The sequence below is a fragment of the Gymnoscopelus microlampas genome (genome assembly GCF_963454915.1).
Source record: "Gymnoscopelus microlampas genome assembly, chromosome: 21".
Lineage (NCBI taxonomy): Eukaryota > Metazoa > Chordata > Actinopteri > Myctophiformes > Myctophidae > Gymnoscopelus > Gymnoscopelus microlampas.
This window is the reverse complement of record NC_139958.1, coordinates 35,661,635-35,675,828: the sequence shown is the minus strand read 5'-3', so window position 1 is coordinate 35,675,828 and position 14,194 is coordinate 35,661,635. Positions and strand designations below refer to the sequence as shown.

The 14,194-nt window shown below is 43.9% G+C and overlaps 2 protein-coding genes across 2 annotated transcripts in view; one reads left to right on the top strand and one right to left on the bottom strand.

Moving 5' to 3' along the window:
- Positions 1 to 14,194, top strand: part of dnajc21 (DnaJ heat shock protein family (Hsp40) member C21) — a 218,275-nt gene that overhangs the window by 130,774 nt on the left and 73,307 nt on the right. The window lies entirely within an intron of this gene.
- Positions 1 to 14,194, bottom strand: part of LOC311037943 (calmodulin-regulated spectrin-associated protein 1-B-like) — a gene marked incomplete at both ends in the record, with an annotated part of 30,332 nt that overhangs the window by 3,987 nt on the left and 12,151 nt on the right. The window contains 11 exons of the mRNA XM_084047240.1: positions 152 to 2,353; positions 2,812 to 3,112; positions 3,892 to 3,976; positions 4,076 to 4,158; positions 5,962 to 6,088; positions 6,177 to 6,273; positions 6,498 to 6,637; positions 7,312 to 7,453; positions 8,329 to 8,361; positions 9,193 to 9,279; positions 12,044 to 12,205. Coding sequence (XP_083903366.1) covers positions 152 to 2,353; positions 2,812 to 3,112; positions 3,892 to 3,976; positions 4,076 to 4,158; positions 5,962 to 6,088; positions 6,177 to 6,273; positions 6,498 to 6,637; positions 7,312 to 7,453; positions 8,329 to 8,361; positions 9,193 to 9,279; positions 12,044 to 12,205 — 3,459 coding nt within the window. The remainder of the gene's footprint in view (positions 1 to 151; positions 2,354 to 2,811; positions 3,113 to 3,891; positions 3,977 to 4,075; positions 4,159 to 5,961; positions 6,089 to 6,176; positions 6,274 to 6,497; positions 6,638 to 7,311; positions 7,454 to 8,328; positions 8,362 to 9,192; positions 9,280 to 12,043; positions 12,206 to 14,194) is intronic.

The following is a 14,194-nucleotide window of genomic DNA, read 5'->3' as shown; positions in this document are numbered from 1 at the left end:
TCTGTAAATTTGCACTTGTCTTATGTACAGTTTGTACTGTAGTTTATACTGTTCTGAATGTTGAGAGTCTACTGTATGTCTGAGATTACTTCGTGTCCAAGTATGTTAGTTTTTTTCAATTTGTAACATGCTCAAATATACTGTATTTTACCTTGAAGAAGAAGCCCAGTCCGTTCTTCTGTTCCCTGTCTTCTGAACTATGTGGCAGCCGTTCCTCCGGCGTATGCTGGAGGTCCACCTCGATCAGCTGACCTTTAACCTTGGCGCTGTCTTCATCGTCGCCCACGAACTCTCTCCCTGCGCCGTTGAGACTATTCTCAATCATCTCTGTAGCTTCGGTGGAGCGCAGAGAACCTCCCAAGATGCCCGGAGGAGGGTCGTCCTGAAACCTAGTCGGGTCAGGGGAGCGTCTCGATCCTTTTCTGGGGCCACGCTGGTCGGAGTCATCGTGGACCACGGACGTGGAGTTGATCTCTAATGGCGCGTTGGTGTCCATGACCGGGCCGTCCACGCCAACGCCTCCTCTGGTCGGAAGCTTACAATCTGGGGTCGAGGTGCTGAGCTTAGTGGACAAAACCCGGCTGTTTTCTTGAGCCAGTTTAAGCTGTGAGGGTTTAGTCCTGGCGTTGCGCTGGCCGGAGCTCAGCTTGGGCGGCCGGCGGGCCGGTGCGCAACCGGCGCTACCGAGCTCCACAAAGTGTACCGCAGCCCGCGGGGCTGCGGTACACTTTGTGGAGCTGGGAAGCGCCGGTAGCTCTGCGGGAGCGGATCTGGAGGCCAATGTTGGGCTTGAAACAAGCTGGGCGGCGGGGGGTACTGGTTGCGGAGGGCCGGAAGGCGACATGAGGCTCTGCTTCATCATCTGGTCCTGCTGTAAGGACAGCTGCATTATCTGCTGCTGGATGGAGCTGATGGCGTCGTTGAGAACCTCTATGGAGCGGTTGCAGTTGTTCCGGTCGGGCTCGGCCTCGCCGTCCTGGAATGTGACGTCTGTGTTTAACTTTCTGTTGCTGCCCGTCTGTCCGCTCCGCGTCTTTCCCGCCTTCCCTTGAAGCCTCAGCTCGTCCAGCCAGGAGTCGTCCTTGCAGGGCGGCGCCTTCGTCCTGTTAGCGGCTACAACCAAGTCCGGGGAGTGTTTCAACGGTTGAGGCAAGGTGTCACACTTCCCGCCGCCCTTCTTCACTATATTCAGAAAGGCCGCTTTGCCTAACTTCTGCCGCTGTCGCGCCGACAAGGCCTCCGTCTTCTTCTTCTGATGCTCGATGGCGCGCCGCTGCTCCTCCAGCTGCATGTGGAGCTGTAACAGCTCCGAGGGCATGGCGGGATGACCCGTCAACGCCATTTTGCCGAAGACCACGCCGGACTCCTTCACCTGCCAACCGAGGCCACTGTCGCCCTTCAGCGAGCCGCCCAGGAGATGGCTCTCCGAGCCGTCGGGCGTGGTCTTCTGGGAGCAGCTGGTGCTGGAGCCGCCGTCGCGGAAGCTGATCTTGTGGAGCTTGCGCTCGGCAAAGCTGGTCATCCTGACGCCGGTGCTGCCCGAGGCGCCGCTGCAGCTGCTCGCCCAGGACACGGTGCTGAGGCAGGGGCTGGAGCGGCCGCTGCCGCCCTCCTTGTCGTCCCGCTCGCACACCTTCATGTCCTCTTTCAACTTGACCGACTCCACCTCTCCCTCTCGCTCCTCCTCCAAGCACGTGTCCATCATGAACTCCAGGTCCTCCACCTCCTCCTCCTCGTCCTCGAGGTCGGCGATCTCCGAGTCCGAATCGTTGCCCCCTTGCCACGCGGTGGGGATGTGACCGTGGCAGATCTGCCCAGGGCTGTCCGCCGCCGGCTCCACCTGACTCACGTCCTCTCGTGACACGTGGAGGAAGAACCCCGGAGGCTGCTTAAAAGCGGACTGACAGGGTCCTGAAGCGCCCTCCGCTGGCGGCCTGAAGGTCGAGTCCGCCTTCATGATAGGAGTAAAATGAGCTTTGAGGTTGTTTGAGTCAGCCACTCTCCTCTGGTTGGAGCTACAGGCATCGGCGTAGGCTCTCCTGGGGCCCGACGGCGCTCTGGAATAACTCTCGCCGCACTCCTCTTCTTTGTTCAGGCTGATTCTCTTCTCTTTGGCTGGCTTGGGGACAGCAGGCATCAGTGGCTCCAGGTAGAAGGCGTCCGCGTGAGGCCGGGGGGGCGCGGCGCCGTAAGCGAGGTGGACGTCAAGGCAGGGAGAGCGGCAGGGAGACCGGCAGGGAGAGCGGCAGGGAGAGCGGCACGGAGAGCGGCGGGCGCTCAAACTCTTCGAGGCGGAGGCGGATCCATTGTGGATGTCCAGCTCATCCTGCTCCACGTCCCCCTCCAGGTAGGGCTGTTACCAAAATGACATTGTAGTTGATTAATTGTCATGCAAATCATTTTGTTTAATGATTTCATTGTGTTTTTTGCCATTGAACATTGGAACATACTGTATTAATAAAAATGGCAAATGGCAAATAACTTATATATACACACAGTGACTGAAAATTACCGGTACCAATATTCAAAATGCAATGCAATATATTAAAAATAAACAATGTACTATGGCCAAAACAGGCCATATATTTAATAATTTCATACTTTACAAAATGTTCTAAAAGCCGATCTACAAGCTCACAACTGTCGGCTATTTGTGCTATTTTTGTCGGCTAAAAATGTTCAACAGATGAATTTGTAAGGATGAACGGAAACAAATCTGCTGACCACGCAAAAATAATTGCGATTGTCTCAAAGACAAGAAGTAAATTACGATCGGACAATTATTGTAATAATCGTGACGGGGGGGCATACCTCCAAACTTTGTCGGGAAAGAGCAGCGGGGTGAATGATGGCCACCAGCTCCTCTTCCTCCACCTCCTCCTCCTCGTCCTCGATGCGTATGTTGGTCATCATCAGGCCCTGGCCGTTGAGTCTGCATGCGGGCAGGTGGGGGGGAGCTGCTCCTCCCAGCATGTGTCTGGGGGTGATGCTCATGATGTTTGAGGCCAGGCTGTCTTTGCTCATGGAGCGCGTCAGACTGAGACTGTCCCCGTCGCCGCCGCCGCCCTCCAGGGACAGATACAGTCCACACGGAACTGGCTGGGATAAAGGCCTGGGGATGGGGTGAGAGGGAAGAATGGAGGAAGTGAGATAATATAGGACAATGTGATGACATTGTGATTATTTGAAACGCTCTCTTGTGTGGACAGTCAGTCGTAAAGATCAAATAACAGTAGGGCTGTGAATCTTCTGCTATCTCACGATTCGATTCGATCCGATTCCGATTCCGATTCCGATTCCGATTCCGATTCTTGGGTCACGATTCCGATTTTTTTTGGATTTTTTTCAAAACAAATGATTCTCGATTTTTTTCCGATTCAAAACGATTCTCCATTCAAAACGATTCTCCATTCAAAACGATTCTCCATTCAAAACATAGGATTTCAGGATCTACTGCTGGCATGAGAGCAGAGTATATTTACGTAGCTTTTATAATTGTACAGGTTTTATCAACTAAACACACAAAAGTAAATTCAAGATCCACCCCCCAAAAACAAAAAAAGAGAATCGATTCTGAATCGTCCAACACTAGAATCGCGATTCGCGAATCGTATTCGAATCGTTTTTTTCTGACACCCCCAAAAAACAGTCTGGACAGTCAATCCCAAAGATCAAATAATAGTCTGGACAGTCAGTGCCAAAGATCAAATAATAGTCTGGACAGTCAGTCCCACAGATTAAATAACAGTGCGGATAGTCAGTCCCACAGATCAAATAACATTGTGGACAGTCAGTCCCAAAGATCGGGTTTGAGTAACAATTTGGATTTGCCTGCAGTCACTGTGAACAATACCTTATAGTGAGTACCAGTGAAGGTCATAAGCGGCTCACCTCTGTCTCCTCTCTGGCCTGATCAGCATTGAGCCCTGAGGCTGCCCATCCACACGTGTAAGAGAGCTGGACCTGTTTCTCAGTCCTGCACACAGACAATAGGAATTAATTCACAAACTAGACATCCCAAGTCGGGGTATCATTACATTATCATATCATTATTATTAAATGTTGCTGATCTTACCTGTATCGTCATCCTCTTGTATCATATGTTGACTCTGTCTTCGGGGCAGTAAGGAGTGAGACGAGCTTGTTGTCATTTTGTGACTGTTAGGGAAAAGATGTAACATTTGGATTCTACAGTTAAAGCCATAAACCACCGAGTGCCGAGCTAAATCTTGAACATTTTGTGCAAATCTTTGAATACATATATATTTTTTAAACAACATGTTTAACTCAGATCTTTGCCTCTGGAGGTCCCTGGAACAAAATATTTTACAAATGTTCGCTTTAAAAATATATTTATTCAAAGATCTGCACACATTTTCAAGATTTTTCAAAAAGAACTACAAGCTCATAGCGCTATGAGCTTGTATAGCTGCTATTTTTGAATAGCCAAAGAAATGTAAAATGACACACAGATACTTTCCCGATCTAAATAGGTTAAATAGAGAATCTCTCAAATGTTATCAAATATTGAAATGTACCAATGTACAGACATCTGTACATTGGTACTCACATTTGCCATGCTACAGTGCATGAACACATCTGGTGACTATAGGTCACACAGCAAAACAGCTGCTTGAAGCTCTCATCTCTATATCCCTGAACAAATCAGCTCATATTTAATTCATCTTTTCAGTACAGTTGTTGTGACATGACACAACAGAAGAACCGAATCCAGACTTAATTTCGTTAGCCTGGTAAAGCCCCTCCCTCCGGAAAATCTAATATCCATTTGATTTCAGGAAGGAGTCTGGCCTGAAGGCTTGTCTGGGCGTTTCTAGCCCGTTCTCCAAATGGACGAGCCTATCAGCGTCGTCGCTCATCGTTCTGGGATTGACAGCGAAAGTTGGCCAATCAGGTGGCAAGTTCGAGTGAGCCCGAATGGAACCGAGTGCAGCCTGAATGCAGCCGACCAAAAACGAACGTCAGCCATCTTTTTTGACCGCAGTGTTTTCTACTCTCTTTTAAACTTCAAAACGCTCTCAAACTTCTATTTTGAGGCACGGAATTTACTTTTAAGATATCATTTGGATAGAATTTAGTTGTTTAACTTCATATATGTGGTCAATTAATCATGACAGAGCCTATTTAAAAAAAAGAAAAGATCAGAGAACCGGCAGGGACGGGCAGTGACACGCATGTATCCGATTAAGGCAACCTATTTTGAGCATGGCCGTCTCAAAAGTCCCGTTGCGTCACATTAGTCTGGAGGTGGTAAAAATGCACTGGTTGAAGGGGAACACTGCTAATTGGCTGAAGGGGCTGTCAGTCAACGTTATTACTCCCGCCCAACTCCAGCCCACAGCCAAAATTGCCAGACTCACTCCTGAAATAAATTACAAATGAGATTTCCGGAGGGAGGGTTTACCAGGCTATAATTTCGTTGCTGTCGTGCCGAAAGTCATCTTTTTGTGTTTTTTCGTGAATTAACACCCTACTCGATCATGAACAGTGGTTGAAACGTTGTCCAAATAAAGTTTGATCTGGTAACTTCTCAAACAGTGTGCGGACATCTTCTTCTCAGCGTGTGTATTTTTTGTCCTGTGCCTGTTGAAATACTTGTTTTGAATGCGCATAGGGCTTGGTATCGAATTTCAATACTTTCTTGGCATCGAAATGAAAGCATCAAAACTACTCGGTATCGAAGCCTAAGGGCTATTTTTATTTATTTATACATAAACACATTTCCTGTGTTTGATCTCAAATATTAAAGTTGTATTAAATACACTAGGCTTATTTTCTATAATGATAATTATTTCAATGTGTAATGTAGTTTTCCTTTAAAAAAAAACGTTCAGGAACCGCTATCAAAATCGGTATCTATGTTGAAAAGAAATTAAACGATACCCAGCCCTAGATATACGTGCATCTCCTTGGACCAAATTTCTCATTTAGGTACAATACCTGAGGTCTGGGCTGGAGATCGTGGTTATGTCAGCGGAGCTCGATGAAGGCAGGAAACTTCGTTTGGTGGCGTTGGAAATGGGCAGATGGGGGCGGGAGGTACTCTTCGGCTGCAGCAGTGACCTCACTGCAAGAACGGTGGGAGAGGGGTGTCATTTATTTATTTTGATATCACTAACTGTGACATGACAAGAATGTAAAACAAATGATTGTACCATCGATGATTTCTTGAAGGTCTCTGGGCTGAACAAAGTCTGGCTTTATGATCTCAAACCACCAGAAGAGCTCGGCGATGAACACCATCAGATTATTCTGTTGTGATCACATAATAAATATGATCATCATTAGAGTCCGACCGATAAATCTGTATATCATTTAACTATTTAACTTTTTTGACGACACCGGTATCGGTAGTTATATTGCCAATGTGTCCCAATTAGTTTTTTACTTTCAAACTTTTTGGGCACGTCATAAAATGTTCAAAACTTTTCAAAACGTTTCAAAAATAGCAGATCTACCAGCACATTTGGGCTCACCTTCAATACCGGTGGACTGTAGAGCATGTCCTCAGGCTTCAGGTAGCAACTTTTGTTCAGGTACTCGCTGGAGAACTCTCTGAGTAGCTGGATGTTGTACAGACAGTCTGTTATGGAGGGAACCTCCTTCAGGCAGATATCTACACAACAAACACAAGACAGCGTGTCATTCAAGATCCAGTACATGGCAAACGCAAGTACATTGAAAATAAAAAGCCTATTTTTAACTCAATACACAGACAATGTGTTGATTGAAAAAGTTTCTCTTTTTGGTAGCAGAATGTTAGAACTGCTTCAGGACTGTTTCAGAATGTGAACAAATGTGTTTTTCCTACGGTAAATGAAATAAATGAAGCCTGTTTTTAAAGCTGCAATCTGTAACTGCCATGTCCTACCCGGGTCCCCCGGGCGAGAGCTGGAATTTCTACGCCTGCTTTCTGCGCTATAGAAGGCCTGTTTGGGCAGAGGATAAATTGCATTTTGGGATTCATGCAATACCTCTGGTCTATTGAATTTAGATTTCACCAGACGTATCATTAGGTGGCGATCTCTATCCTCTAGCTCAGGGATTCTCATACTTTGCCGAGGACCCCCAAATAATCTTAAAATATTAACCGAAAATGGCCTAGCTACAAGAGAAAATAGCCTATTCTACAAGCTCTCAATGCGTCTGCGACGCATTGAGAGCTTGTAGAATAGGCTATTTTCGCTGCACAACATGCTTCCATGTTAGACATGCTAGCTGGCTTCTATGGAATCCAAATGAGTCAAATCAGTGGTGGCGACTGAGAACTTTGAATCTATGAGGACATACCTTCCAGTCTGACAATGGCTGGGCAGTAGAAGTGGACCACAGCCAGCAGGGCAGTGCCATCGCACACGTCCTTCATCAGATCGTCCACCAGGGGGAAGTGATGCAGCGTCCGACCTGAGAGGTGATCTCTGCGGTATCGCACCTGCAGACCAAGACACGGGTCAGAGATTCATCAACCCTTTTAACTAAATAAATGTTTTAAATAGCAGATGCACAAGCTCACAATGCGTGACAATGCTTCTAGATCTGCTATTTCCGCCTATTTGTCATACCAGGAGGTGTATCGTTGCTGTTGGACAGAAACCTCTTATCTCTACATTTTGTGTTTTTTTCGTAAATTAACATCCTACTACAGTGTCACACCAAAATATTAAAAGTAGCAGATCCACAAGCTCGAAACGCGGTGCGAAGTGACACGTTTTGAGCTTGTCGATTTGATGTTTTAGAATTTATATCCTGAAAAGTAACAGTTTTGAACATATGAGGTTTCCACCCGACAGAGACGATATATACAGTATATTGGGGCTTACGTGGTTTTACCCAAAGCTAGGCAGACAGAAAGAATATGGACTGAAAAATGTATTCATGTGTTCACACACGTACACACTGCCAGAAAAAAACATTATTGATGTACAAATCTGACTACTATATAGAGCCCGCATCTCTCTTATACACACACACAGACATACAAACATACATACATGCATATAATAAATAACAACAAGACATGCTGTTGACGTATTTAAACACGTGTCATTGTAGGCAAAACATTGAAAATAAATTACAAAAATGTTCCAAAGATTTTGTAATGTGACATATTGTGAGCTTGTAGATCTGCTATTTTCGCGCGCACACACACACACACACACACACACACACACACACACACACGCGCGCGCGCGCGTGCACGTGCGCACACATGCACACATGCACGCACACACGCACACACACACACACATGCAGGGAAACACAAGCAATACTGATGGGGAGACTGGATAGGACAGCTGTTGCACTTACAGGTACCAGCTTCCAGTACCATTTGGAGGGAGACTAGCGGTCCAACAGGCAGGAGAAGGACACGTTATGAGGAAGACACAGGACAGGTCAGCAGAAGACAGGTCAAAATGCACTAACAGAGGATGAAGCTTGATTTATACTGCACGACGATGTCGCTCGCTGAAAGGCTTTCAGCACACAACAGCATCGGATTATAAATCAAGCAAACACAGATGTCAAAGACTGTTGGAAAGGGTTATTCTAAGCAAACCAAGCACTTTCATATTTCGAAAATGGCTTTACGGTACTATACATGCAACGAGGGAAACTATTGTTAAAATTAAGCTCAGGTTTCGTTTCACACAACAGCCTAATCACCACACATAACCTTCGGACAAAAGAATGAATGAGCCCGAAAAGATAGATGGAAAACAAAACCGTAAGCCGATAATATTACAGGGGGTGTGACAGAGATAAAACTGTGGAAAGGAAATTAATTTTGTGTTTACTAAATAGCTGGAGAGACGGGGGAGACCGCTGTTACTGAACAAACAGTCTATGTTAGCAATGACTGCTACTGTATGGCAATATAGAGCTATTTAACACATCACTTACACCCCCTTTAACTTGAAAGAGAATGCTGAATAGTGAACTTGATAAATTGGTTCAGAGAGAGAATGAAAAGGAAGAACATGGAGAGAAATGGCAACAGATTTTTACCGTATTGTGAATATATTACCTTATGGTTATGGTGAATGTATTACCTTATGGTGAATGTACTACCTTATGGTGAATGTATTACCTTATGGTAAATGTATACTGTATTACCTTATGGTGAATGTATTATTTTATGGTGAATGTATTACCTTATGGTGAATGTATTACCTTATGGTGAATGGGAACAGGAGACCCCATCAGCTGATGCTTCATTTTCAGCTCTTTATCTGTAATCTCCCTCATCTTCATATTCACCTACAGTCATGAATGGCAAATGGAAATCATTTATACAGCATTTCTCCACTCAAAGCGCCTAACCACTGTTAACCGGGTGTCCCTATTTTGGGCATGTCATTGTTGGCAAAACTATTCAAAGGTTTTCAAACATATTTCAAAAATAGTCTTGAACGAGCTAGAACAGCGGAGAAAACAGCCACTAACAAACATACGGTCACTGCTTTGAAAACCAATCCTGATACCGTCCCAATATGAGGGACCGCCCTAAAGTGTTTGCATTGCTTTACAATGCAGTTTGTTTATAAATCTTCTAAATTGTTTCCACCCAGTTTTAACCCCTTACATTGAATTTAGATGTCACCTGACGTATTAGTAGATGGAGATCTCCAAAAATAGCCGATCGTAGCTGTATATCGGCTAATTTTGCAATTAAAACGTACGTGGTTAAGTTCACCCGCACATTCACTCACCGTCGGCGGAGGAAACCATGTAAGATAGCAGCCTTCTCACCAGGAGCAGTTAGGTATTGTGCAAGACTCTTGAGCAAAGCTCTTGCTCGAGGACCCTTTGATAGAGACACACGGCCGGAAACGGAAGGCCTACAAATTCACGCCCACTTTTGACACTCGGGTCCGTTAGAACGATGAACTGCAGCTCTCAATGCAATCTCTATGAGAGGCATGGTAAAATACCGTAATTTCACTGGTTAACTACTGAGGCTGTAGCGATTTTTTTTGTGTTCTAATAAACTGTCCCATTTGTTTAATTTGTCCTTTTTAATGTCCCATATCTGTCATCTCGATATACTACCCACAATATACTATAATATACTCCATCAGTATGTCAAAACCGCTAGCATCGGAGATCTATAGTTTAAGTGGTCGCACGGTATATACGTCACGGACGCATCCCTTGAGGTTTTCAATACCCAGAAAACTGGCGAAAGTGTCCGTTTTCAATATGTTTTGGTCATTATCTCTGGAACAGAAGGTCCAATCTGCTCAATTCAAAGCTTGTTGGATGCGTGACTTTGAGGACATTAAGCACGCAATGACACATTTTCGGGTTATTATTTTTTTTTTTTGAGGGGAGGCGAGATCTTAGTTGGGCATGTAGTTTAAGCGCAAGGGGGCGGGGGGGCGGGTGGGGAGAGAGTCAGCGCACTGAAGTCAAGGCACAGACTACTGTGATGTTGACAGACAACGGATGCACGCTTATGAGAAACAACAAAAATAAAACCTGGCAAAACAGTTGCGTGCATTAGCGCAAGATGAGGATAAATGAAACATTCAGTCTAAATGTCCAGTAATTCACAACTACTACCACTACTTTTGCATTTGAAACTTTAAATTTCTCTAAATATTATAAACTCTCAGGACAGCCTAAGTACAAATATAATTTATGAAAAGGCTACTATAGGCTACAGTGAAGTCGGACTGAATGACTGAAACGTTTTTTCTTTTTTTTAACTCTCTTGGTGATTATCTGGCACAATAGTTGTGAATTATTAGCAAACTGGACTGGTCTCTACAGTGGGTACACCACTGGTCAGAGCTCGGCGCTCGTAAAGACAGTGATGTCACTGAAATGCGACAACTTGTCTGTATGCCGTCTACCCTCTGCTGTGTGAACATTATGGGTAACTCGTTAAAGTGGCAAATTAAATGTGAAACACATCAACTATTAAGAAAACAAGAAGATATGTTGACAAAGGCACTCCATACATTTGGAAACATATTTTTATTTAAATCAATATCGTCTCCAGTTAATGTAGGAATATTTTAAACGTAGGCTAACTCTCATGTCCTCTCATAGGGAATGCATTGAGAGCTGCAGTTCATCGTTCTAACGGACCCCGAGCAGCGGCGCAAATCCAAAAGTGGGCGTGAATTTGTAGGCCTTCCGTTTCCGGCCGTGTGTGTCTATGTGATGCCAGGAGGAGCCCGGGATCGAACCCGGGAGCCTTCTGGTTCCCAGACGACCCTCTACCCCCTATACTGCTGACAGGTTAGCGCAGCCATATAAGACCGGACTCTCTCTTCCTCGGGTGTTTCGCCCAGGTGGGCGTGGTTTTGAGGTTAGGTGAAGGCAGTGGTTCCCAAACAGTGGGTCGGGACCCATTTGTGGGTTCCGGACCCATTTTTATAAGTCGCGATCCGTAAGTAAATATCCCTTTTTTGTAGTTTTTTTTTTTTTTTTGTCACTTAGAATTTTTATTAATTTTTTGTACACACACACATACAATAAACACAAAGAAATAAGAAAATAAAAAGAACTGGACCCACAAGACAAACAAAAAACAAAAACAAAAACTAAAAGAAAAGACAAACACTTTGGAACCAACAACCGATCATATATGTCCTTTTGTTGCTCATGTTACTTCACTCAGTTAGAGTTCACGTAGAATAACCATTTTGTCCATTTTTTTGAAAAAATAAACATATTTCAAAAGATTTTCAATTTCTTTTTTTTCCACAATTATTCATAACATTTTTTTTTAAAAACATAAAATGTTGTTTTAGAAGTAGTGAAAATAGCAGATCTACTAGCTCACGTCGCGATGCGACGCGTTGTGAGCTTGTACATCGGATATCTTTTTAGACATCAAATTTCTTTTTTTGGGTCATGACCAAAAAAAGGTTTGGGAACCACTGGGTTGAGGCATATTTTCTGTGAGGTTAGGGTTAGGTTTAGGCATATCACCACGCCCACCTGGGCAAAACACCAAAGAAAGAGGGCGTCCCACAAGAAGACACCCACCCAGAAGCACGCAAGGGCTCACCTTATTAATCCAAAAGACCATCGCATCTTCCAGGTCAAACGGCAGTTCCTTGGAAGCACTGAAGTTGGAGAAGCGCTTGACGCTGGACACCACCCGCTCTATGCTCATCATCTCTGCTGTGAACGCCATCATCAGAGCATCAATCAGGGGTATGTGGGAACTCTGGGAAAACATGTGGAATCTTATATTAGTCACAGGGATTAGAGCAGTGATCCACAACCTTTTTTTCCACATCAGGGCCTACTTGAAAAATCTCGAAAGCGTTCGCGGCACCACCCGTCTGGCCACTTAAAGCGGCAGCTGAAAGACTCAAAATGGGTGGGCCGCGTGCATTTTCAGAGCATGTTCATTTTAATGGTCAATGAATCGATTGATTGTTGTTGTTTTTTTACATTATTCTTCTATATACTGTATTCGTCGCTGAAACCAGCTAACTAAAATGTTCAGCTTTTTTTCATAAATCAGTGCTATCCAACACTCTTTACATCTGTGTGTTGGTTAAAAAAATATTGAACCAATAAAAAGTATTGAAAAGCACTTCTGACAAAACCAGCTAACTCCATTGGATCCTCAAACTGTCTGCTAAACCAGCTAACTCCACCAAAGGGGGGTGGAGTTAGCTGGTTTTGTTAACTCCAGGTGTTCTTATCAATGATGAACAAAACCTCCTAACTCCACTTTCTGTTTTGTTTTTTCATTTCCTGAAAAATGAACATTTTAGAGTTAGCTGGTTTCTGCCCGACAGCAGACATATGTTATAATATCATACAAATCATAGTGTTTTCGCGATTATTTCACTATAGTGATGGTGGAGCAACTGCATACTGTGAAACTGGCTACAAGACAGGGTGGTCAGCTTCAGCAGATGGTCTCCCTACCAATTCTCAAGCTGCTCAGACGGGAAAAACACAGTAACAATGCTGCTATAATAACCTGGCAGAATTAATAATGCAGCTACTGTGTTGGAGAGCTGCAGTGCAAAAGGCTGCACCAGTGTGGCCTTAAGAATAAACACAACAGAGGTTTCCAACCAAGAGAATAATAGTTTTGACACTTTGTGAATGGGTGAATCTAATGCACATTGTAAAGTACTTTGGATAAAGGTGCTATATAAATGCACTATTTATCTAGCAAATACTGTGCAATAAGTTTGTTCTAGGATTTAATTAGTGAATCATCAGACGCTAAGAGCAGATGATCCAGACCAGTGGTTCTCAAAGTGGGGTTCTCCTTGATGGAGTTCCAGGGGGACCCCAGTAAAATGAGTTCCTATAGTATTAAAATAGGTTTAACCACTTTAATCCTGTTTATACTTCGGCTATTCGAAAATACCCTCTATACAAGCTCACAACGCTTCGCAATATTTTTGTTTTAGTTCCGAATATTTTATAAAATGCAAAATATTTTTTAAACACAAATCCTGTATGGAGGTTCCTGGCACAAAATATTTTCTGATGGGGGTCTTCAGAACAAGTCAAACACATTAATTTGGCGGTCCTTGATATGAACCACACTTTAACCATTATTAACCAAATCTTTGAATATATACTGTATATGTTTTAAATCAAACATGTTTAATTCAAATCTTTGCTTCTGGGGACGGGGTCCACGGCCAAACACATATAATTTGGGGGCCCTTGACATGAAAAAGTTTGAGAGCCACTGATTATAGCAACACAATTTAGACACCGATTTAGAAGACATTTGTAGGATTCCCAGAAGCAAAGATTTGAGTTACAAATGTTTGCTTGAAAAATATAAATATTCAAAGATTTGCAAACATTTTCATGATAAAAAAAAAATGCAGATCTACAAGCTCATAGCGCGGCACTCGTCAGTCGTCACTGCTGCGCTATGAGCTTGTATATCAGTTATTTTTGAATAGCAAAGTATAAAATAATGGTTATAGCTAAAAATCTACAAATGACACAGATGCGTTCCCGGATTGAATGGGTTAATGGGTTAAGAAGACAGGTGACTTATTCAGAACCAGTGTTGATTTCGTCGACTAAAACTATGACGAAAAATGTGCGTCGACTACCTTTTTTCACTGACGAAAACTAAACAAAAACGAAATAAAAAGTAAGCTACGATGACTAAAACTAAGACTACAACTAGACTAAAATAAAATGTTAGTGAGGGACTAGTGGA